Source organism: Scyliorhinus canicula, chromosome 9 (assembly GCF_902713615.1).
Source record: "Scyliorhinus canicula chromosome 9, sScyCan1.1, whole genome shotgun sequence".
Taxonomy (NCBI): domain Eukaryota; kingdom Metazoa; phylum Chordata; class Chondrichthyes; order Carcharhiniformes; family Scyliorhinidae; genus Scyliorhinus; species Scyliorhinus canicula.
Genome location: NC_052154.1, coordinates 82,662,503 through 82,688,249, shown reverse-complemented (window position 1 = coordinate 82,688,249; position 25,747 = coordinate 82,662,503). Strand labels below are relative to the sequence as shown.

The following is a 25,747-nucleotide window of genomic DNA, read 5'->3' as shown; positions in this document are numbered from 1 at the left end:
CTCCTGGAGCCAAATATCCTTCCCTCACACACTTAACAAATTTTTTTTTAAAATTGGGGTTTCTGTCCCATATCCTCGGAACTGTTGGGGTCTGGTCTGGGATCTGGTCTGGGATCTGAATGCTCTCGACAGTCAAATGTAAGTGTGGTCATTGTTGTAATTTAAAATATATATATATATTCAGAGTGCCCAATTCTTTTTTTCTAATTAAGGGATAATTTGTTATTACCAATCCAGCTATCCTGCACATCTTTGGGTTGTGGAGGTGAAACCCACGCAGACACAGGGAGAATGTGGAAACTCCACACGGACAGTGACCCAGAGCCGGGATTGAATCCGGGCCCTCGATGCCATGAGGAAGCAGTGCTAACCACTTTGCCACCGTGTTGCCCTTGGCCATTATTGTGATGTAGGAACCACAGCAAGTGCCCAAAAACAGCTCTCTGATAATCTGTCTTGTTTAGCTGGGGAAAGATTATTGTCCCAGACACCGATGAGGATGGGATGGGGGAGATCCCACCTGCTCTTCATTTGAAGTATTCCCATGAGATCCTTCACGTCAGCCTGAGAGAACAGCGGTGGGGGAGGGGAGGGGGCTCAGTTCAATGTCTCACCTGAGGGCATCGACACCACGTGCGAACATTGGGGAGCCGTCAGGGCTGGCAGAGACAGGTGAGGCAGCGGCAGCCAGAGCCCAATCCAGCTGCCCCTCCGTCCCAAGGTGAACACTAGGCACCGATGGGGAGGAAGGAGCACTGGAGGCCGACCCGGAATCCCCCTACAGGGAGACGACAGTGGTCACTAGCCCTCCAGAGTCCACCCCCCCCCCCCCCCCACCCCCACCCCTCTGACAGGTATGTCTCGCGGTCAACGTGTGGAACAGGGTGGCATGCCATGGCATGTGCCACCGGCAAGTAGGCCAGGGTCCCTCCAGCCCCAAGCTCTCCAGAGGACGCCTTCGGGGGCATCAAAGGCCACAGGACACAATAGGCAGCAGACTGCTTCCACCTCTGTGCATCCTGGGGAAACACCTGGACATAGTGGGAGGGCACGGACGGCTAGGAAATTGAGGATCACTGAGAGGGCACTGGTGGGGTTTGGGGGGAGCGGCACCATCAGTAGCTAAGGACAGTTGGGGTCATTATTGTACTTTTACACCATTAAACATACGTTGCATCCGAGACACGTGAAGCCTCTGAACACATGTTCTTTGGTGGGTAGCAGCTGGTTTGGCTTGTTGTGCTTTACCTGTGTTGTCTTGTGGCTGGATGAGGTTTCTCTTACTCTGAGCGACTTGAGGATAATAAATAATCAGCTTTTCTTCAAACTACTTATTTTCACGATTTGCTGGCTCAAGAGAAGGCAGTGTGTGTGTGTGTGAGAGAGAGACAGGAACAGTCAGTAATAGGGGTGGAGAACAGAGAAGAGACAGCTTGTTCTTACAGGCCTGTCGAAGTGTGTTCTCCCAGAATGCGGAGATTTCCTCTTATCAGCCAGCTGTCTGTAAACATACCCAGTGTGGAGCACTCCTGCTGCATCCAGCAAGTCATACCAAACGTATCCAACGACTCGTGGAAAGAAATTCCTCTTGTTACTTGTTTCAAGTGGAATTACTGAGATAAATTGAAGATGAATTTCTCAGTACAATTCTGGGTGACTTTTTCAATAATATGTTAATCGCCCATTCTTTAAAAGATCTCTCTCTCTCTCTCTCTCCCCCCCCCCCCCCCCACCCCCGCTACTTTCTCTTCCCCCACCCTTCCTTCTTTCTCTCTCTTCCCCTACCTCCTTTCTCTCTCCTTCCCCTACCTCCTTTCTCTCTCTTTCCCCCACCTCCTTTCTCTCTTCTCCCTTTCTCTCTTCTCCCTCCCTCCCTCCTTTCTGTCTTCTCCTTCCCGTTTCTTTCCTCGTGTCTCTCCCACATCTTTCTCACTCTCTCTCCCTTTCTTCCTCTCTCTCTTGTTCTCACTCACTCCCTCCCTCTTTGCTTTACACTCACCTCTCTCCCACATCTTGCTCACTCTCTTTCCTCACCTCATTCTCTCTTTCTTACTTTTTCTGTAGCCTTCTCCTCTCTCTCGCCCTCACACTCTCAATTGTTCCCTCTTTTTCCTGTCTTTTCCTCTCTCACTCACTTAAGTTCTTGCTTGCACTCTCTCTCTCTCTCTCTGTTCCTCCAACACTGCCTCATAACCTATCCTCTTTACCTCTTTCTCCGCAGCTCCTATATTTGCCTCCCATTGCTTGTTGTCCTGTCGCTATTTCTTACATTGCAGGGAGAATTTTTCAGCACGCGAAGTGTTAATTGGCTGCCTTGTGTATGGGAAGGTGGAACAGATACTGTGACCTTTCAGAATATGATGGGACATGTCTGGTCACAGAGCTTCCCTCACATTCCTGATTCATCTCCGCCCATCACTGCTGGCAAAGATCCCAGCTGCCTCCTGAGTACATTGGCCAACAAACTCTTTCATCCCCAGATAAGCAAAAAGTTTGATTTCATTCATTTGGAGTCTCACATGCTCTCTGCCCTTACCAACGACTTGTATTTATTTATTTTTAATTTTTCCAATTAAGGAGCAATTTAGCACGACCAATCCACCTACCCTACACATCTTTGGGTTGTGGGGATGAGACCCACAGAGACATGGGAGAATGTGCAAACTTCACACGGACAGTGACCCAGGGCCAGGATCGAACCCGGGTCCTCGGCACCGTGAGGCAGCAGTGCTAACCACTGCGCCACCATGCAGCTGCACAATATGTATTTATGTTGCATCTCTAAACATCTCGAGGCTCTTCAAAGTGGCATAATCAAAACAAATGGGCATCAAGTTGTTGAAAGGGGTATTAGGCAGGGTGACCAATAGGCTAGTCGAAGATGTGGATTTCATGTAATTTCTGAAAGAGGCGAGAGGTGGCGATGCTTAGGGAGGGAGTCAATGTGTGGAACCTGGGAAGCTAAAGACACAGCAGTGGTGCAAGGGGCTTGTGAATGAGATCATGATGATCTCATCCTTCCACATCTGGAACCCAGTCTCGGGCAGTGGAGAACTCCGCTTCCAGTAGTACCCAAGAGAAAAGACTACCTGTAATCGCTCTCTTCGTTTTTGCTATTCGTTCATGGGTAGTACATATCACTGGCAAGCCCATCCATCCCTAACTGCCTTTTAGAAGGTGGTGGTGAGCAGTCGCCTTAAACTGCTGTAGTCCCTGAGGTGTAGGTACACCCACAGTGCTATTAGAGAGGGAATTCCAGGATTGTGACCCAGTGACAGTGAAGGAACGATGATATATTTCCAAATCAGGATGGAGAGTGACCTGGAGGGAAATATCCAGGTTGTGTGTTCCCAGCTTTCTGCTGCACTTGTCCTTCTAGATCAGGGGTGGGCAAACCTTTCCGTGCAAGGGCCACATTTAGAAATTCACAATTTTAAAGGGCCGCATAGTATATTAATTAATAGTCCCGGTTGTAACCAATTAGCGTGCGGCATACACCTCAGCGCTTCCCCCGGCGGCATCCTGCCTTTAGCCCTCTTTTTCTCTACTTTTCAAAAATGGCGCTTCACCCGGTTATGATTCTGGGCGCCTCGCATAGAACATAGAACATAGAACAGTACAGCACAGAACAGGCCCTTCGGCCCTCGATGTTGTGCCGAGCAATGATCACCCTACTCAAGTCAACGTATCCACCCTATACCAGTAACCCAACAGCCCCCCCCCCCCATTAACCTTATAATAAATAAATAAAATAAAAAGTTTTTTTTAAAAAAAAATTTTTTTAATGACTTGATCTTGGTGGGCCGCATAAAGACCTTTGGCGGGCCGTAGTTTGCCCACCCCTGTTCTAGATGGTAATGGTAGGTATTGCCTAAGAAGGCTTGTTGTGTTCCTGCAGTGCATTTTGTCGATGGAACATACAACTGCTATTGTGCATCGTTGGTAGAGGGGTTGAATGTTTATGGATGAGGTGCCAATCAAATGGGCTGCTTTGTTTTCGATGTTGTAGTGTGTTCTGGAGTGTTGTTGGAACTTTTATGGAGGGAGTTCCAGGATTTTTACCCAGCGACGCTGAAGTGACGGCGATTGATTTCAAAGTCAAGAGTGACGTGAAGGGGAACGTGGGGAACTTGCAGGTGGTGGTGGAAGGGTCGTAGATTTGCAAGGTGTTCAACAGGGCTTGGTGAGTTGCTACAATGCAATCATCAGCGAACATCCCAACTTCTGACCTTGTGATGAAGGGAGGGTCATTGATAAAGCAGCTGAAGATGGTTGGGCCGAGGATACCACCCTGAGGAATTCCTGCAGTGATGTCCTTGAGCTGAGATGATTGACCTTCAACAATCACAACCATCTTCCTCTGTGGTGGATATGACCCCAACTAATGGAGTGTTTTACCCCTGATTCCCAGTGATTTCAGTTAATCTAGGGCTCCTTGATGTCGCACTTGGTCAAGTGCAGTGTCGACGTTAAGCACCTCACCTCTGGCATTTTGTCCCTGTTTGAACCAAGACTGTAATGAGGTCAGAAGTTGAGTGACCCTGGCGGAACCCAAACAGCACATCAGTGAGCAGCTTATTGCTGATTGTTAGTACTGTCAGCAACATCTTCCATCACTATATTTATGATTGAGAGTGAACAGATAGATTGCTGATTGGCTGGGAAATTTTCTATATTGGCTGGATAGATTTAGAGTACCCACTTATTTTTTTCCAATTAAGGGTCAGTTCAGCGTGGCCAATCCACCTACTTTGCACATCATTTTGGGTTGTGGGGGTGAGACCCACGCAGACACAGGGAGAATGTGCAAACTCCACACGGACAGTGACCCAGGGCAGGGATTGAACCCGGGTCCTCGGCGGAGTGAGGCAGCACTATGCCATTGTGCTGCCCTATTGGTCAGATTGATGCGAGTTAGATGCCAGTGTTGTAACTGTACTGGAACAGCTTGGCTAGGGGTGTGGCTAGTTCTGGAGCACAAGTCTTCACCATAGTTATCTGTATTCCTCTGTAATGTAGGGAGCTCTGTTGTGTTCATGTTGAAGTTTATTTGGAACACACGAAGCTCGCCAGAATCTGGTTAGCTTTTTGTGTCACAAAATGGACTCCTAGGCCCTTAAAATTCAGAGGCTGTGATCCTAGCCTGAGCCACTCGCTTAGGTGCGATTTCATCAGGGCTGCTAAGGTGGCTATGATGGCAACCTGTCATGGGCAGTCAGAAGATCCTGCACCTGCCTTCCATTGCAGGGTAGAGGGAGGTGTAGGGTTTTCTCTGACTGCCCTTTCTTAAACTCCATCATGTCCCCCTGCGAATGGGGCTTCAGGTAAATAAGGGGGGAAAAATCATTGTTCCCTGAGGACTTGGGAGGTCCTGATCTGCAGCTCCCTCTGCACCTGGTACCAGTGACTGGTACACCTAATGAGATTAGAGGTAAACTCTTTGCCATCCATGGCATGGATGTGCCTCCTTGCTGGATGACAAGTTACTTTCCCCAACCCAGCTGCTGCTATTTTACAACATGGTGGCTCTCATTGGAAGACAGGCCTTGTTCAGGTGGACTTCTCTGGCATGGTGAGCATCAATCCAGCAAAACTGAATGTCCACACCGGAATCTATAGTAGCGTCAAATCTTTCAAATGCATGACCAACAGTCATGGCAGTGAGAAGCTAAGACTATGTACAGGAAGTGGCATACATTTCAAACTCTTTACGAACTACAAACCCAAATACTGGTTGCCGCATTACCAGAAGGATCTGGAGGCTTTGGAGTGGGTACAGAAGAGGTTTACCAGGATGTTGCCTGGCCTGGAGTATATTAGCTATGAGGAGAAGTTGGATAAACTCGGATTGTTTTCACTGGAACAATGGCGTGAGAGAGGCGACCTGATAGAGGTTTACAAAACTGAGTGGCATGGACAGAGTGGATAGTCAAACGCCTTTTCCCCAGGATGGAAAGTCAATTACTAGGGGACATAGGTTTAAGGTGCGAGGGGGAAAGTTTGGAGGAGATGTGCGAGGCAGATTTTGTACTCCGAAGGGGACGACTGCCTGGAACTTGCTGGAGGTGGTGGAAGCAGATACGATAACGACGTTTAAGAGGCATCTTGACGAATATACAAATGGGATGGGAATAGAGAGATGGGGACCTCCGAAGTGCAGAAGGTTTTAGTTTAGATAGGCATCATGATCAGCACAGGCTTGGAGGGCCGAAGGAAGGGCCTGTTCCTGTGCAGTACTGTTCTTTGTTCATTCATAAAACAGCAAGTGATTAGCCATTCGGGAGTAGGCCAGTTAGTAACATTGGGAATTTTGAGTTGTCGGAGGCTCTGATAATTGGTCCCGTCATTCAAAGGCCCAGGCTAATGCTGGGGACACGGGTTCAAATCCCATTATGGCAGCTGGTGGAATTTAAATTCAATTAATTAAAAAGAAAACCTGAAATATGAAGCTAGTAATGGTGACTGTGGAAAAACTATGGCCGATTGTTGTAAAAACCCATCTGGTTCACTAATGTCCTTGAGGGAAGGAAATCTGCTGTCCTTACCTGGTCTGGCCTACATGTGACTCCAGACCCACAACAATGTGGTTGACTCTTAAAATACCCTCTGAAATGGCCTAGCAAGCCTGTCAGTTCAAGGGCAATTAGGGTAGGGCAAAAAACGCTGACGCCCACATCCCATCAGAGAATTTGAGTCAGACCATTGTGTATGAGGAGTAAAGAATGTCCAGCTTTCAACCATCTTTATAACTACAGTGGGAAGGCTAGAGGATGTGGTGTGAGGCGCTTTGCAGATGGGATTCTGCTGAGTGCGATCATCAGAGCAAAAGAGAGTTGTGACGTGTTGTGCTCAATCAGTCAGATATAAGACTGAGGGAATCGGGTTGTCACAAAGTCAGGCTTAAACTGTGTTTGGGAGCTGATCATGCCACTTGTGATCTGTCCACTGAAACACAGCAGGGGCATCCAACAACACGTACATTTATGTAGCGTCCTGTAACGGGAGACCCTGAAGGCTATTGTAAAGGCATAGGTGCCCAGTGGCGTTCGTAAGATGGGCATCGCAATCCTTGCTGTGCATTCTTAAGAAAACACTGCTTAGGCCTCAGCTGGAGTATTGTGTTCTGTTCTGGGTGCCATAGTTTGTGAAGGATGTCGAGGCCTTGGGTGGGGCGCATGGGGCGATTTACTTGAATGGTGCAAGAAATGGAAGACTTCTGTTCTGTGGAGAGACTAGAGAAACTAAGATTGTTCTCCTTCAATCAGAGATGGTTAAGAGGAGATTTGACGTAAATGTGCAAATCATGATGATTGGGATAGAGTAAATGAGGAGAAATTGTTTCGTGCGACAGAAGCGTTGGTAACCAGAGGATTTAAGGATTAGGATACCAGTGATCTGCAAGAAAAAGAGCTGGAGGCGATATGAGGAAACATGTTTTTACACAGCGAATTGTGACTTGGAATACCAGAATGCAGGTAAAAGCAGGGTTGAGCAGTAATTCTCCAAAGAAAATTTGATAAATACTTGACAGGGAGAAATGTTGGAGGGATATGGAGAAAAAACAGGTGACTGGAATTGAGTGGATAACTCATTCTTGGAGCTAGCATAGGCAATGATGGGTTGAATGGCTTCCTTCTGTGCTGTGTATCCTTTTCTCGCTCAAGTCAGTTAAAACAGCTCACATCAGTGATCTTCCTGGTCACAAATTGCTCAGCGGTACGACCTCTTTAACAGAAAGTGCTCAGTCCGAATCCCTTCCTGGCTGTCGGCTTCCTCATTTTTTCACTCCCAAGCCCCTGCTGTTGCAGCCTGGAACCACAATGGACTATTTTCCCGGGGGACCCCATTTTGAATGGGAAAACCTCCAAGTAATCAATGGAGATTTTCCTGAGGGGACAAGCCCAATTTTCTTTCACTTGAAATTCAATTCTGCACAGTCCAAAAGACGTGCAGGTTAGGTGAATTGGCCATGCTAAATTCACCCTTAGTGTCCAAAAGGGTTAGGTCTGGTTACTGGGTTACGGGGATAGGGTGGAGTCGTGGGCTTAGTAGGGTGCTCTTTCCAAGGGCCGGTGCAGACTCGATGGGTTGAATGGCCCCTTTCTGCACTGTAAATTCCATGATGAACATCAGAAAATTTGCCGAGGTCACTTATGACTTGGAAGGTACCAGTCCCGGTGGGTAGAAAGGGATCTCCGAGTACAAATACCATCAGTCTCAAAAGGTTGCGTCACAGGGTAACAAGGCCATTGTGAAAAGCAAACCATGCACCGGGCTTTATATCTAAAGGGATAGAATTGAAAAATAGGGAAGTTATACTAAACCGGCATCAACCCTTGGTGAAACTACATTTAGACTACAGTGTGCAATTCTGGACACTGATATAAAAAAAAAGGATCGAGGCCATGGGGAGAATTTACAAGGATAATACCTAAAATGTGTATCTATATATAGAACATAGAACATTACAGCGCAGTACAGGCCCTTCGGCCCTCGATGTTGCGCCGACCTGTGAAACCACTATAAAGCCCATCTACACTATTCTCTTATCGTCCATATGTCTATCCAATGACCATTTGAATGCCCTTAGTGTTGGTGAGTCCACTACTGTTGCAGGCAGGGCATTCCAAGGCCTTACTACTCTCTGAGTAAAGAACCTGCCCCTGACATCTGTCCTGTATCTATCTCCCCTCAATTTAAAGACATGTCCCCTCATGCTAGACATCACCATCCGAGGAAAAAGGCTCTCACTGTTCACCCTATCTAATCCTCTGATCATCTTGTATGCCTCAATTAAGTCACCGCTTAACCTTCTTCTCTCTAACGAAAACAGCCTCAAATCCCTCAGCCTTCCCTCATAAGATCTTCCCTCCATACCAGGCAACATTCTGGTAAATCTCCTCTGCACCCTTTCCACTGCTTCCACATCCTTCCTATAATGCGGCGACCAGAATTGCACGCAATATTCCAAATGCGGCCGCACCAGAGTTTTGTACAGCTGCAACATGACCTCATGGCTCCGAAACTCAATCCCTCTACCAATAAAAGCTAACACTGGGGCTGGTTTAGCTCACTGGACTAAATCGCTGGCTTTTAAAGCAGGCCAGCAGCATGGTTCAATTCCAGTACCAGCCTCCCCGGACAGATGCCGGAATGTGGCGACTAGGGGCTTTTCACAGTAACTTCATTGAAGCCTACTCGTGACAATAAGCGATTTTCATTTTTCACACCTTCTTAACAACCCTCTCAACCTGGGTGACAACTTTCAGGGATCTATGTACATGGACACCGAGATCTCTCTGCTCATCCACACTACCAAGAATCTTCCCATTAGCCCAGTACTCTGTCTTCCTGTTATTCCTATATATGTCAGAAAACTCTGCCTCTCTTTTCTCGAGAAGAATGAAGGCTGAGAGGTGACCTAAAAGAGACTTTTAAAGTAATGAAAGGATTTGTTAGACTATACTCGGGTCCGAGCAGTGGCGAACTGGGTCTAAAATTATTGGTTGCCAGGAGACAAAGGGGGCCCACCCACAACTACAATGCTATCATTTAATTTTCATAACGAATAAATAAAATTTTCAAAAAATACATATGGAAAAAAGGGTACAATCAAAATGTTTGTGGAAAAAATGTGTATTTCTTACTAATTACAGTGTACATGTACTGTACATATTACTGGCAGTAGATACCAAATGTAAATACAGAATGTTATAATTGAATTTTTTATTAATTTTTTTCATTTTAAGTAATTGGTTGAAATTTTTAAATAGTTTACTGCACAATTTACACATTAACAGATAGTTCAAAAGCACAATAGAGCATTGCATGCAGTCCACTATATTAAGAGCAATCATTTGTGTTCGCTAGATGATTGTGCAAATCTGCCAATAATTGCTTCTGCATCCAATTCATCTAACAATTCCTTTTCAATGGATAGCAACATGTATGATTCCAAATTCTCCTCAGACAGCGAATTTCTTAACCTTGTCTTTATGATCTTTAGCTTTGAAAATGTCCTCTCACATTGGACTTGAGTAACTGATAGTGCGCAGATGACTTTATAAAGTTCATAAAGGTTATCATATGCCTTGTCATGAAGTCTGTTGGATGCCAGAATTTTTAGTACACACAATGGGCAAGTGCTGCAAATTTTACAATTGTTGCAACTGGAATCCATATTCTCACCATCATTAAGCAATAGCTTTAATACATCAAAGTTTGAAGCAAAAGAAAACAATTCCAATATTACTTGATCTTTGCTGATTTGTGGAAACAGCTTAATAATACCTTCCAATGCTTCATCTTTAAGGCCCTTCTCTGCAATAGTTTTAAACTTTGCTGGGTCCAAGCAGGACAAATCTTTATACAACTGTTAGGGGCAGCAGGGTAGCATGGTGGTTAGCATAAATGCTTCACAGCTCCAGGGTCCCAGGTTCGATTCCCGGCTGGGTCACTGTCTGTGTGGAGTCTGCACGTCCTCCCCCTGTGTGCGTGGGTTTCCTCCGGGTGCTCCGGTTTCCTCCCACAGTCCAAAGATGTGCGGGTTAGGTGGATTGGCCATGCTAAATTGCCCGTAGTGTCCTAATAAAAGTAAGGTTAAGGGGGGGTTGTTGGGTTACGGGTATAGGGTAGATACGTGGGTTTGAGTAGGGTGATCATGGCTCGGCACAACATTGAGGGCCGAAGGGCCTGTTCTGTGCTGTACTGTTCTATGTTCTATGTTTGTGTTGTACAAAGCGTGATTCTAGTGACTGGACAATGCGATCCATTATTAGGTTAAACACATCTACTCGAAAATCAGCTAGAGAATCTGAGGAATTTCTTTCATCATCAATAAGCTCATCTGTCATTCTTTTCTTCTCCCTCTGCCTCTTAACTGGCAATGCTGTTTCCAACGCATCAATTTCCAATGTTTGATTTTTATCCATATTCATCTGTGAAATCCTGTCATTACATTTATTTACAAATTCCAAAGCCTTGCTGTGAACGTTATCAAATGTTCTTGTCTGTTCCTTCAACTTTGTTGTAGCTGAATCTACCAAACTCCATGCAGTAAACATATCTAAACCACTTGTCTGTAGATAACTTGATAACGGGGTTGGAGTTTCAAATATATACAAGTAAGTAAATGCTGTCAATATGGTTTCAAACTTTAGAAGAGTTTGAAGTAAAACATTTGCTTCATGTTTTGTTTTTGCATCAAACTTTTCTGAATCTTGTATCATTGATAAGCATGTCAATAGATTTACGAAAGTACTGGCAGCGGCATCATCAAAACGTCCAAATATAGTTGTTGCTGCATTGGATTTTCCTGACCATCTGGTCTCACCAATTAGCTTTAATCGTTTCATTTTTTCTTGTCCTAGATGTTTTCCAACAACTTCTATCCATAAAGCCATTTTCTTGTATGATGCTTTCACAAAAGTTGGTATATTCTGGAGCAAATTGAAAAAAGAAACTGCAGGCATACAACATTTTGTTGTTTCAGTTATCACCAAATTCAAGACATAGGCATAGCACCATATATGAACATGTTGATCAGCCACATCAGCAATTTTACTTTGTAAACCATTATACTGGCCATGGTAGCTTGCAGCGCCATCTGTGCTATCAGATAAACATTTTTGGGGGTCAATTTTAAGATGCTGTAATGTTTCAATCAATAGATCAAAAAGTCTCTGTCCTGTACCATCATTACTTGGCACAACTGAAAGTAGTTGCTCACAGATAATACCTTTAAGCACATACCGAATAATAATGCTAAACTGATCGATGGATGAATTATCTTGTGTTGAATCAACCTGAATAGAATAATATTTTGCTTGAGAAACTTCATGACTAATTCTTTCTTGTATCATATTCTTCATAATTTTGATTAACATGTTTATAGTTGTTTTACTCAGGTATGTAACAAGTCTACCACGGCCTTTACTTTGAGCCTTTCCTTGTTGCTCTAATCGTTTGATACTTTGTTTAGACTTGTTTTGCACTGCAGAAACGTGAGCTGCCATAATGGGGTAATATTTTGCCATCAACTGCACTGTAGCTAAAAAATTGCCATGATTCAGAACCTCATTATCTAGAGTGTAGGCCGATTCATTTCTGTGACCTCGAAAAGGAAGTGCTTGCTTGCCTAACATCTTTATGATGTCTATAATCCTCATGACAATACTTCTCTGCTTCAAAACTTCTTCTTTCCTTTTAATTAGTGATGCTGCAAAAAAATTATCTAAGGTGCCATCATTAACCACACTGATATATTGCTGAGCATTTCTGACATGTGTTGTTGTCGATTCATGTAAAGTCAAGCTCTGGCTAATACGGCTGTAGTCACTAAAGCCACGTACAAAGGGTGATGGATTACAAGTGTTGGGAAACTCAAAGGCTAAGCAGTATGAACAATATAAGCATCTATTTTCTTTGTTATATGTTAGCCATTTTCTTGGGACTGAATCATTCATAATTTTCCTCTCATACAAACGAGCATCAAATGGCAGATCATCAAGTGGCTGAAGTGGATGTTCAGCAAAAAACTGTTTTAGCTTTGCTCATGATGGATATTGGAAGATTCCAGTAATTGATCTTTCATTTTCTTGAGTAGGTTCATTTACAGGATGTGCTTCAGAAACCAAGTCATTTATGCTTGAAGGAATATCTGATTCCCTGTCACTAGTTGAAGCTATGTGTTCAGATGTTGCAACTACAGGCAGTACAGATACCGGAACAAGGAAGCCAAAAGAAATATTGGGCCTGGGTTGATTAGTAATGGATGCACTTGTATTTGTCTCTACATTCAAAGTAGCTCTTCTCTGTTCTTGTAACTCGTATGTTATTGCATCATCACCATGAGCATTGTTTCTTGCTTCTTGATTATTTGTTGCAGAACTGGATATTGATGTGGATTGTGCTTGTGGCATTATAAACTCTGTAATAGGCCTGCATCGCTTGGCTGATTCCTTCCTTTCTGCTTCTTTTTGTTCTTTGCGTTTTAGTGACCCAGATTTATGCTTTTCCTTTTCCATGCTGGTAGGGGTAATATTCCTGAAATAAAAACTTAATTAAAAATAGCCCACATTGGGAAAAATGTATATTGATGATTGCAGGAATAACTTGAAGGAATGCCAGATAAACCCCTACTTGATAAACAATATAAAATAACTTACTTACACTTCAATAGGCTATGTTCATTAGTCAATACTACTGTGGCCTATGCAGCTTCAGAAGAGGAGACAATCCACTGTCCAGTCTTCACACCAGCAAGCAACTGAGACAACTGTTGAAACTTAGAAGTTTGGTCCGACTATAGTAAGACATTAAGAATGGTCCCACGACCAAAGTTAACATGTCCAGTTTGATAGCAGTGTAGTGTTACAAGTCGCAACCCTTTGAGTTTACCGATCATGGCTTATCACTTCAATATCTTTGACCTCATGATTCACGGTCAACGGTACCGCTTCTCCTTTTCGGTGACCTCGCGACCCTATGTATTGCTTGATATCCTTTCAAGTTGCCGACCATCTCAAATCACGAACTGTAACTTTATCTTTAAATTCACACACTCTTGCTGAAAACGTGGATTTCCAACTATGTCCGACCCGGGTGAACCAGCGCCACCCCTCCACTCCTTTTCACATCCGTTTAACACTGCTTCGTTCCTTCATACACTGAGTGATTATTTGTTTGTTTCTTTATTGCATTTTTATTTGGTATTGCTCTTTTTAAAAACAATTATATTTTATTAAGTTAGAATACAAATCTCAGGAAAGAAGTTGGAGATTTATTTATCTAATTAATTATAATTTTTAAGGGCCCTTCAGAGATTCACGGGCCCCTTCTTGGCTCTCCGGGCCCCGGACCGATGTACCGGCTGAACCAAGACTACTGCTTGATATCCTTTGAAGTTGCAGACCATCTCAAATCACGAATTGTAACTTTATCTTTAAATTCACACACTCTTGCTGAAAACATGGAATTTCCTTAATTATGCCCGACCCGGGCCCCCCTATTCCACATCCTTCCACTACCTCCCCTGCTTCGTTCCTTTTCATGCACTGCTTATTTGTGTCCTGTTCTCTTTTTTTTTCTTATTCCTTTTTATTACTAAAACAGTTGTCTGTGTTTGTTTCTTTATTGCATTTTTATTTGACATAGGGGGCCCACTTCATCAGGGGCCCACTTGCCATCGGGCAAGATGACACCCTGGCCAGTCCGCCACTGGGTCCGAGGCTTGCTCACCTGCAGGGAACAAGGGAATTATTTCTTTACAGAATTCTTTTAATCGACCAAGGAAAGTATTGAATCCAACATACCTGCTACATTTTTTTTAAATTTCCTTCTCCAATTATTTTCTTCCCCTCTGTATCAAATAACTAGTGTGCCTGCCTCCTTGTCAACTACTTCGGCCTATACAGTTCTGTGGCCTTTCCTCCTTTTGCAGCCCAATCTACATCTGGACCTCTAAATCTCATCGTACTTAAATCAGGATGACTGGAAGTTTTGGGAAGTCAGGCAAAGGAAAGGAAGGAACATTTAACCATTTAAGATGAATCATTTGAATTTTCCGTCGAACTTACCCTTTGTTTATTCTTGTATTGTGCAGGTTCCCAGTCTGGTGAGGTAAGCCGGCCCCACGACCTCAACAGACGGAACCATCATGCCTCCAGCCAAAGATATTGTGAAGATTGCAGTGCAGATGCCTGGGGCCTATCCCCAACTGATCGACCTTGACCAGGTAAGAAGAACCTACCAGTGGCAGGCAGGTTGTCTCAGTAAGGCACCTGCATCAGGGAAATCGCAGTGAATTTGTTCATTCTTCCTTCGAGTTATCTGGGTGGAGATCACCTCGGCCTGGGGATAGCCAGGGGTGAAGGGTTTGAGACAAATTGGGGACTAATTGTGCGAGAATGTTTCAGAATCAGGGCTACGGTGAAAGAGAGAGGGAGTGGGGCGAGTTGGATAGAGCTGACACAGATGCAAAAGGGCTGAAAGGCCTCCCATGCTAAAGGATTCTCTGAATCAAAGTTCAGAGGGTGAGCATGAGGACGCCCAGACTGTAGCGAAGCCTATTATTGCTTTAAGTTGTTTTAAATAGCACCCAAGGCCACAGGCATTGTGCTTCTCAAAACTGGTTCAAGCACTTTGGGAAGTCTGTGGCTAACTGATTTGACAAATGATGTGACTGATTTGACAATGGTGTACACAGCTACCTCCAAATTTACTGATTCCTCATCAATGTCCCCCATGTTCCAGCTTGGAAAATATTGAAATATCTGATTTATTTTGGAGTGAAATGTGTGGGGATTTTCCAGGATTCCTAAATGGGCACCCTTCGGTCTTTGGAAGTTGTCACAAACGTCCACAATATTCCAAATTTTAAGCACATCTGTTTTAAAAGTACATTTCTGTTTCAACCCTTTACATTGAGTTTAAAAGCCTTCGAACCTTTTCAGATTTATATCTCAAGAACTGGCTACAAAAATTCATTAAAAATGCAAAGCCTCATCCAGGGATATCCACTGAATCTTCTTAAAGGTCTGAAAGAATATGTTACAACTGCCAGAGCAAGCCATGTCAGCCATGATAAATGGTGGAGCAGACTCGATGGGCTAAATGGCCTGATTCTGCTCCTATGTTTGATGGTCTTGGACGTCAAAGGACCTCAACATAATTAACTTCTTTGCCTGGTGGAAAAATGCTTCATCGGAATTAACACAGCAGCAATCTTTTGGTGTTTGTTAAACTGTATAAAGGAGGCTGTAAGTCTAGAAACCATCTTGGGGTCAGAAACCCAGGAAGAACTCTTGAGAGACAACATTAGAGAGGGATCCTGGCCAAGGGGTACGTATGAAGAGAGAGAGAGCGTGAGAGAGAGAGCGTGAATTAGGGAGGAGGAAAAACAAGAAAAATTGAGAGAGAGAATGTGAGAGAGAGAGAGAGAGCGCGCGAGAAAAAGAGAGCAATAAAGCATGAGAGTGAGCAACTGAGAGTCAAAGAAAGAGAATTAGGGAGGAGGGAGGATGAGGAAGAGGGATCCAAAAAGAAACCTGGCAATCTGCAAGTGCTGTAGAATTTATGAGAAATAGAAAACCCCATTGGGACTTAGCCAAAGAGGTAGGTTTTAAGGAGCGCTGGGGAGGAGGACAGAGAGGTAAAGAGATGGAGATTTACAGAGGGAACTCCAGAATTTGATGCCTAGATGGATGAAAATCTGGCCAGAAATGCTGTATGTTTGGATGTTGTCTGAGGGAACAGGATTGGGCTGAGCTATGACAAGCCTTCCTGTGAGGCCACATATCTCCTGTGCGACATGTCTCGTTCACTGCTGTTCCTTTATGGGCTAACCAAATGTATCTTTCCTTTTGTGATTCGCACAGAAAAAGCCTCTATCAACCGTCCTGAAGGAAGTCTGTGACGTGTAAGTAACCCTCGCTCTCCTGAGGAACCAAACTCCAGGGATCATGTAGCCAGAATGCTCTTTTCATAATGCTTCCATAGAATCCCTATAATGCATAAGGAGGCCATTCAGCCCATCATGTCTGCACAAACCCTCCAAAAGAGCACCAAACCTAGGCCCACTCCCCCACCCTATCCTTCACCTGTCCTGCACATCTTTGGACTGTGGGAGGAAACCAGAGCCATCCAGTTGCTAGCTTAGAGGGATCAACGGTTAAGTTCATACTCTCCAAAATTTTGTCCCTGCTAAAGTAATTTTGGTCCTCCTTTTTCCTAATTTGCAAGACCGCAAAGAATAGCAGTCCAGCCTGAGCCTTATCCGTGGTGAGATTTGAACCCACATCTCCAAAGCAGTAACTTGGGCCGCTGGATTACTCGTCCAGTGACATTGTTGATTTGCGTTGTCTACTCCCCTATTCTGTTGACCCTTGTGGCTGACCTGTTCTGTGGTGCTCGACCCTTAACCTTTCTACCTCAAAGCAATGTAACGGAGAACGACGTGACTCAGTGAGAGGTTTGAGGATCTTTGAGATAATCCAACTGGCCACTGAGTAAAGGGGATGATCTATTGTAATAAAGAAACCATGAGCCCAGTGCTGAAGCTGAAAATCCACTTCATTCCCTATGGTATAAATACACAGTGGTGTACCTCAGGAAATCCACAGATGGAGCATCCTGCACATGCTGGAGGGAATGGCTGCTTGAACACAATCGTTGACACACTGGGCCCAATTTTACACCCACTCTCAGTGACCCAGAAAGAAGAGTTGACGTTAAGTTGGCAAGTGTTAAATTAATGTTTCTAGTCCAGCGGCTCATTTCACTAGGCCGGTGCATATTTGGGCAGCGAAATATAGCCAAGTGTTGGTTGAATAGTCTGATAGACCACACGAATGTCTCAAAGATTGGACAATGCTAGGATCTATTTTTGACTGTTTTAAATATTGATTACAAACCAGAACCTCATAGTGCAATTAGTTTATTATATTAGTCAATTGAGACTCTCCAGTCAACCATGGATCAATGGGCAGCATTCTTACTCCTGAGACAGAAGATTGGGTTCAAATCCCACTCCAGAGACTCGAGTATGAAATCTTGGCTGATGGTATTGGTGGGTATGTTGTCTTTGAGATTTTAAACTGAGTTCCTGCCTGTCTCAATATATGCTGCTTTTCGAATAGAGGAGTTCACACCAATGACCAGGTCAATATTTGCACTCCATCAAGATCAGTAAAAATAATTTATCATTCTCTCTCTCTCTCTCTCTCTCGCTCTCTCACCCCATTTACTTTTGTTCCCTCTTTTACCCCCTCCCTTCCTCTTTTTTTCCACCTCTATCTATCCATCCTCCCTCTCTTGTTCTCCCCATTACTCCTTTGCCCTCTCTCTTTTTCGCCTTCTCTCCCTGTTATCTCCTTTTTGGATTCCTCTTCCTCGTCCTCCCTCCTCCCTAATTCTCTTTCTTTGACTCTCACTTGCTCACTCTCATGCTTTATTGCTCTCTTTTTCTCGCGCGCTCTCTCTCTCTCATTCTCTCTGTCTCAATTTTTCTTGTTTTTCCTCCTCCCTAATTCACGCTCTCTCTCTCGTGCTCTCTCTCTCGTGCTCTCTCTCTCTCGTGCTCTCTCTCTCGTGCTCTCTCTCTCGTGCTCTCTCTCTCGTGCTCTCTCTCTCGCGCTCTCTCTCTCGCGCTCTCTCTCTCGCGCTCTCTCTCTCGCGCTCTCTCTCTCGCGCTCTCTCTCTCGCGCTCTCTCTTGCGCTCTCTCTCTCGCCCTCTCTCTCTCTCTCTCTCTCTCTCGTGCTCTCTCTCTCTCTCTCGTGCTCTCTCTCTCTCTCTCGTGCTCTCTCTCTCTTTCGTGCTCTCTCTCTCTCTCGTGCTCTCTCTCTCTTTCGCGCTCTCTCTCTCTCTTTCGCGCTCTCTCTCTCTTTCGCGCTCTCTCTCTCTCGCGCTCTCGCGCTCACTCTCTCACTCTCGCACGCTCTCTCTCTGGTTTAGCTCACCGGGCTAAATCGCTGGCTTTTAAAGCAGACCATGGCAGGCCAGCAGCATGGTTCGATTCCCGTACCAGCCTCCCCGGACAGGCGCCGGAATGTGGCGACTGGGGGCTTTTCACAGTAACTTCATTGAAGCCTACTCGTGACAATAAGCGATTTTCATTTCATTTTTCATTTCTCTCTCGCGCGCTCTCTCTCTGTCGCGCGCTGTCTCTCGCTTTCTCTCTCTCTTGCTTTCCCACTTTCCCTCTCACGCTTTCGCTCTCTCTCACGCTTTCGCTCTCTCTCTTGCTGTCTCCTGTTCAGTCTGTGCTGTGTTAGATCATCTCACTCTGGCTGTCTGAGATTAAACTAGCAGCAGCACTGATTGATCATAAATCTAGCTCGCTCAGTCCTTTCTGGAGCTTGAGATTAGAATGTTTCGTTTGGAATACTTGTTTTTCTTTTTTTTTTAAATATTTTTATTCTCCTTTTTCACATTTTCTCCCGAATTTACACCCACCAACAATAAACAATAATCAGCAACAGATATGTCAATCCCCAAAACAATAACAACGATCCCATCCTCCCACCAACCCCCAAACATCAGCCCGCATGTTTGCACAAACAAATGACAAAAAGGAATCCGAGATTACCCATAGTCCTCCTTAATATACACCAGCCCCAACCCCACCCCCCCCAACTAATATTCGATGTTATCCAGTTCTTGAAAGTGCATAATAAATAATGACCATAACTTGTAGAACCCCTCCGAGCTTCCCCTCAGTTCAAACTTAAACTTCTCAAGGGTCAAGTACGAACCTCCGAAGTGCAGAAGGTTTTAGTTTAGACAGGCATCATGATCAGCACAAGCTTGGAGGGCCGAAGGGCCTGTTCCTGTGCTGTACTGTTCTTTGTTCTTTCATAAAACAGCAAGTGATTAGCCATTCGGGAGTAGGCCAGTTAGTAACATTGGGAATTTTGAGTTGTAGGAGGCTCTGATAATTGGTCCCATCATTCAAAAGCCCAGGCTAATGCTGGGGACACGGGTTCAACATGGGCAGTCAGAAGATCCTGCACCTGCCTCCCATTGCAGGGTAGAGGGAGGTGTGGGGTTTCTCTGACTGCCTCTCTGATGGAACCATCAATTCACAAGACACGTGCTTTAAGATATGAACAGTGGTTTTAATCTACTTACTACAGAGCCAGCCTGTTACCCATTGAACTCTCGATGAACTGCAGGCTGGCTCTGGACACGGTTATTTATACAGCAGTCTAGGGGAGGAGTCGTCGGCGGAGCCAAGGGTGGAGCCCTGTACAAACCCCTGAGCATTCCCAGAGCTACTCCCCTAGTGGTCGGATAACGCTACTGCGCTTACAATAGTATTGGTAAATACAGTGTGAATTACTAAGTTACATTCACCACACTCTCCTTGAACTCAAGTCATGTGAACAGGGCTTCAAGTAAATAAGGCGGGAAAAAATCATTGTTCCCTGAGGACTCGAGAGGTCCTGATCTGCAGCTCCCTCTGCACCTGGTACCAGTAACTGGTACACCTAATGAGATTAGAGGTAAACACTTTGCCATCCATGGGCATGGATGTGCCTCCTTGCTGGATGACAAGTCACTTTCCCCAACCCAGCTGCTGCTATTTTACAACAATGGCTCTCATTGGAATTAATAGTTAGCCAATTCATTTTTTCCATTTATGGGGCAATTTAGCATGGCCAATCCACCTACCCTGCACATCTTTTGGATTGTGGGGAAAACCCACGCAAACACGGGGAGAATGTGCAAACTCTGTACGGACAGTGAAGCAGGGCCGGGATCGAACCTGGGACCTCGGTGCCGTGAGGCAGCAGTGCTAACCACTGCGCCACTGTGCTGCCCCTCATTTGGAATACTTGTTGACATGTATTCTGTGGTACTGTTATGTCTGCTGTACATGTTAGCAAAACTTAGTGTTTAAAAGGGCATTCAGTCCATCGTGTCAGTGCTGGCTGTTAACATGTATCCTCTTTCCCTCCCCCTCTCCTCTGTTGCCAGCTTTACGGTAGTCATATATGTTCCTGTTGTGATATCTGCAGGACAGAAAAGAGACCGGGTGCCACACATGGAGGTCAAAGTAGCCAACTGAAAAACTAGTTTATTCTAGTTTTGATTTAATAACATACAGACACAAATGGCCACAAGAGGTCACTATTGCGCTCCCCGCTGCTTAATACTAAAGTACACAATGTTCAAATTGCACACAACATATATACATTTTTCACGTATTTACAAATCCAACTTAACCACTGATTTCCTACTCCATTTTTAAAAATTAAATTGAGAATACCCAATTAATTCTAATTAACCTACCCTGCACATCTTTTGGGTTGTGGGGGCAAAACCCACGCAAGCACGGGGAGAATGTGCAAACTCCACACGGACAGTGAACCGAGCCGGGATCGAACCTGGGACCCCGGCGCCATGAAGCAGTGCTAACCACTGCGCTACCGTGCTACCCTCTGATTTTCTATTCCTGAGAGGATTCCTCCTTTATTCACCCAAATTTCCAGAACATGGGGAAGAACCTGAACCCATCTGGGCTTCAGTCTCAGGTGATGTTTTCCCCAACAGAGACTGATTTTTACTTTTGGCCTTTGGTTGAATTTTCCACTTAATCAGACGTGCCAGTTTGATCCTTACTCCGTCTGAACCAGTTTCAGGCACACCCTGTTGGTGCTCTGCCCATATCCCAACTATCCAATCCATCAGACTTATTTCACAGAATCTCTACAGTGCAGAAGGAGACCACTCGGCCAATCGAGTCCGCACCAACCCTCTGAAAGAACACCACAACCCAGGCCTGTGCCCTATCCTTGTAACCCCAACTGACCTTTAGACCCTAAGGGGCAATTTAGAATCCACTGTACCTCCATCTTTGGACTGCGGGAGGAAATCAGAGCAGACATGGGGAGAAAGTACAATTTCCACACTAACAGTCACCCAAGACCGGAATTGAACCCGGGTCCCTGGCGCTGTGAGGCAGCATTGCTAACCACTGTGCCACCGTGCCGCCCAGCTTCATTCTTCTTTGTGAAACTTCTGAATATAAATCATGATCTATATGTCCAAATCTAATTTTTCCACTCCCAAACATGTTGACCAAATGTGCACAAGGGCCACATATTTTCATGGCTTTCAGTGTGCACTTCAACCACTTAACTTTCACTTTAACCTTCTGGTACAACTTCGGACTTCTTTCTATCACACCAACTCTCTTTCTGCCTGAGTTATTGCTCTTCCACAAACTGTGCTTCAGCAATGAAAACCTTGTTCTAGGCTGTTTTCTAAGAAACAATTCAGCCGGTGTTCTGCCAGCAGTAGTGTGAGGTGTGTTACAATACATAAACAAAAGAATCACCAGTTTGTGATTCAGTGACCACTGATGTTTGTTCCAATTTGTATCTCGCATTTGTTTAACAAGAGCACACTCAACAACGTGTACCGTGCACTCTGCTGCTCCATTTGAAGCAGGATGATAGGGTACAACTCCTGTGTGCTTTACCCTGTTCGTGTTTCTGAATTTTACAGACTATTCTGAACAAAATGGAAGCCCATTGCCAGATGAAATTTTCTCCGGAAACCCACAACAGCAAACAAGCTGCACAAAATATCTACGGTTTTGCGAGTTGTTTAATTCATCGGAGACCCCCTCAACCCACTCTGGCTGCTTGTCGCCATGAATAGCCTTTCAAACTCCGCAAAATCTAGATGCAGCCTTTGCCACACTCTCGTTGGCCATTTCCATGGTTGCAAAGGTACCGATGGGGATGACTTTTCTACAGTTTGACATCCTCTGCACTGTTTCGCTGTGTCTTCCATGTCGTTATCTAACCATGGTCACCAAAGATAGCTTGTCGCCAGACTGTCACAATCAGTAATATGTTGGTCATGAACATGACATAGCAACTGCGACCTGCACCGTACAAGAATAACAACTCTAGTTCCCCGCGTAACACAACAGTTATCAACAGATAATTCATTCATACGCGTCAAAGAAGGCCTGATTTCTAAATCCAGAATCTGCGTTGACCACCCTTTTGCAATATAGTCATTCGTATACCTTTGTCAATACAGGGTTCCTGCAAGTTGTTCCTCCAACGTTATCTGCTGTGATTGGAAACTCATCAATTCAGCTACTCATCTTCGTGTGTAAAGAAAAAAAATATATCTTCCCTGTTGGGCTTTGCCTCAGATGGGAGTGGTAAACTAGACGTTGCATCGGCAATACAGTGATCTTCCGATTGTATTTATTTAATGTTGTACTGATAAGCAGACAAAATCGAAGCCCATCGCTTCATTCAGGCTGCAGCTGAAGTGGGCCTGGACACTTTGCATTCAATATAGCCATCAGTGGCTAATGATCGGTTTATGACCAGACAAGTAGTAATGAAATTTTCTTACTCCTGAAATCGAGGACAATGCTTCATCTTCTATCTAAATATAATTTCACTCACTGGAACTGAGGGTCCGTGAGGTAAATACGGTCGGTCTTTCCTCACTATCGTCTGACACCTGAGAGATCGCAGCACCTGCTCCGAACAGAGAGGCATCACATGCTGACTGAACCTGTTTGGACACATCGAGATGTACAGACTTTGTCACACTCCTTTCTCCAATTCTACAGAACACCCCTCGTAAAGAGTCTGTTCAACAGACTTTAAAAACATTTTTAAAAATTAATTTAATGGATGTGAGTGTCGGTGGTTAGGCCCACCCTTAATTGACTTGAGAAAGTGCCTTCTTGAACCACTCCAGTCCCTTAAGTGTAGGTACACTCAGTGCTGTTAAGGAGGAAATCCCAGGATTTTGACCCAGCGTCAGCAAAGGATTTTTCCAAGTCTGGATGGTGAGTGACTTGGAGGGGAACCCCCAGGAAGTGGGGTTCCCAGGTATCTGCTGCTCTTGTCCCTCTGGATGGTAGCAGTCTTGTTTCAGTTGGTTCAGTTTCTGGTCAATGGTAACCCCCAGGATGTTGATAGTGAGGATTTACTGATGGTAATGCCATTAAATGTCTTGGGGCAATGGTCTGATTCTCCCCTATTGGAGATGGTCATTACCTGGCCCTTGTGTGGTGTGAATGTAACTTGCCACTTGTCAGTCCAAGCTTCGATATTGTCCGGGTCTTGTTCATAGATCATAGAAATTACAGTGCAGAAGGAGGCCATTCGGCCCATCGAGTCTGCATCGGCCCTTGGAAAGAGCACCCTACCCAAGCTCACATCTCCACCCTCTCCCCGTAACCCAGTAATCCCACCTAACCTTTTTGAACACTAAGGGTAATTTAGCACATCTTTGGACTGTGGGAGGAAACCGGAGCACCCGGAGGAAACCCATGCAGACTCTGGGAGAACGTACAGACTCAGCACAGACAGTGATCCAAGCCGGGAATCGAACCCAGGTCCCTAGCGCTAATCACTGTGCTTCAGTGTCAGGAGTCGTGAGTGATGCTGAACATTGTGCAGTTATCTGTGAAAATCCCCACTTTTGACCTTGTGATGGGGGGAAGGTCATTGATGAAGCAGCTGAAGATGTTTGGACCTAGGACCCTGAGGAACTCCTGCAGTGATGTCCTGTAACTGAGATGACTGACCTCTAAGAACCATTTCCCTTTGTGCCCGGTATGACTCTAACTAGCAGGGTTTTTCCCCCTGATTCCCAGTGACTCTAGTTTTGCTAGGGCTCCTTGACGCCATACTCTGTCAAATGCTGCCTTGATGTCAAAGACAGTCGCTCTCACCTCGCCTCTATAGTTCAGCTCCTTTGTCCATGTTTGAATGAAGGCTGTAATGAGGTCAGGAGCTGAGTGACGCTGGCAGTAGCACATTGCCGGGTAGATGCCAGTGTTCTGGAACAGCTTGGCGAGGGATGCGGGCTATTGCCGGAATATTGTCAAGGCCTATAGCCTTCAGCCGCTTCCTGATATCACGTGGATTGAATAGAATTGGCTGAAGTGTGTGATAGAGGGGACCACCGGAGGAGACCGAGATGGATCATCTACTTGGCAAGTCTGGCTGAAGACTGTTGCGAATGCTTCAGCCTCGACTTTTGCCCCGATGTGCTGGGCTCTCCCATCACTTCAAATGCATTATGTTTGCCAAATTTGGTCTGAATTTACTGCAGTAAAGGATCTAGGCTCAGAGATATTCTGGGTGTGGCTTGCACATTGCTTCTTGCTTGTGATTGGAACCAGTGTACTTCCAACGATAGGATGGCACTCTCCTCCATAACTTGTAATTCAATGTGCGATTGCTCAATGCTGAAGTTGACAAAACTCGTCAAGGTACAGTGATTCAGGGACCTCTCGGACAACTGTGTCCATGTCAAACTCCATGTTTACCTGAGCTCCATCCAACGCTGCATGGACTACAATGTGCGGCGAATTTCCGGCCGACAATCCTGTGTTTCGGACTATCTGGTTCTCATCGAACTGCCGTTTGCAATGACTGCCCACATTCTCTCTATTCACCTTCTCCCCACAAGCCTTGACCCTCTTCATGCAGCTGTAACGCTTTACCTTCAGAAATAAACAATTCTGTGCGCAGGGAAAATAAGCACAATGCAGCAGATGATGGAATTTGAAACCAGAGCATGGGAAGCTGGAATGACGCCGCAGGTCTGTCAGCATCTATCAACAGAGAAACTGAGTGAATGCTTCCAGCCCATAGATTGTTTGTCAGAATGGACTGACTGCAGACTTGCATCATCAATTCAGTGCCCTATGTTGGCCTAAGCGGCAGTAACAAGACCTTGTTGTACCACTGCCCCTGCTGGCTGTCATCATCGGGACCCTCAACGCAACTACAGACAACAGATGCTTTTTAACTTGAACTTAGAACATAGAACATAGAACAGTACAGCACAGAACAGGCCCTTCGGCCCTCGATGTTGTGCCGAGCAACGATCACCCTACTCAAACCCACATATCCACCCCATACCCTTAACCCAACAACCCCCCCATTAACCTTATTTTTTAGGACACTAAGGGCAATTTATCATGGCCAATCCACCTAACCCGCACATCTTTGGACTGTGGGAGGAAACCGGAGCACCCGGAGGAAACCCACGCACACACGGGGAGGACGTGCAGACTCCACACAGACAGTGACCCAGCCGGGAATCGAACCTGGGACCCTGGAGCTGTGAAGCATTTATGCTAACCACCATGCTACCGTGCTACCTAACTTCTCACCAGTCACGTTCCGCTGCGTCCATGGAGACGGCTGCTTGGTAACCTGCATCGATAGTTAACTTTAGCAATGTCATGAA

General features: G+C 45.2%; 1 protein-coding gene across 1 annotated transcript in view; it reads left to right on the top strand.

Moving 5' to 3' along the window:
• elmo3 (engulfment and cell motility 3) overlaps nucleotides 1-25,747 on the top strand; it is a 207,185-nt gene that overhangs the window by 39,288 nt on the left and 142,150 nt on the right. Inside the window, exons 2-3 of the mRNA XM_038807072.1 lie at nucleotides 14,603-14,734; nucleotides 16,377-16,417. Coding sequence (XP_038663000.1) covers nucleotides 14,657-14,734; nucleotides 16,377-16,417 — 119 coding nt within the window. The 5' untranslated portion in view covers nucleotides 14,603-14,656. The remainder of the gene's footprint in view (nucleotides 1-14,602; nucleotides 14,735-16,376; nucleotides 16,418-25,747) is intronic.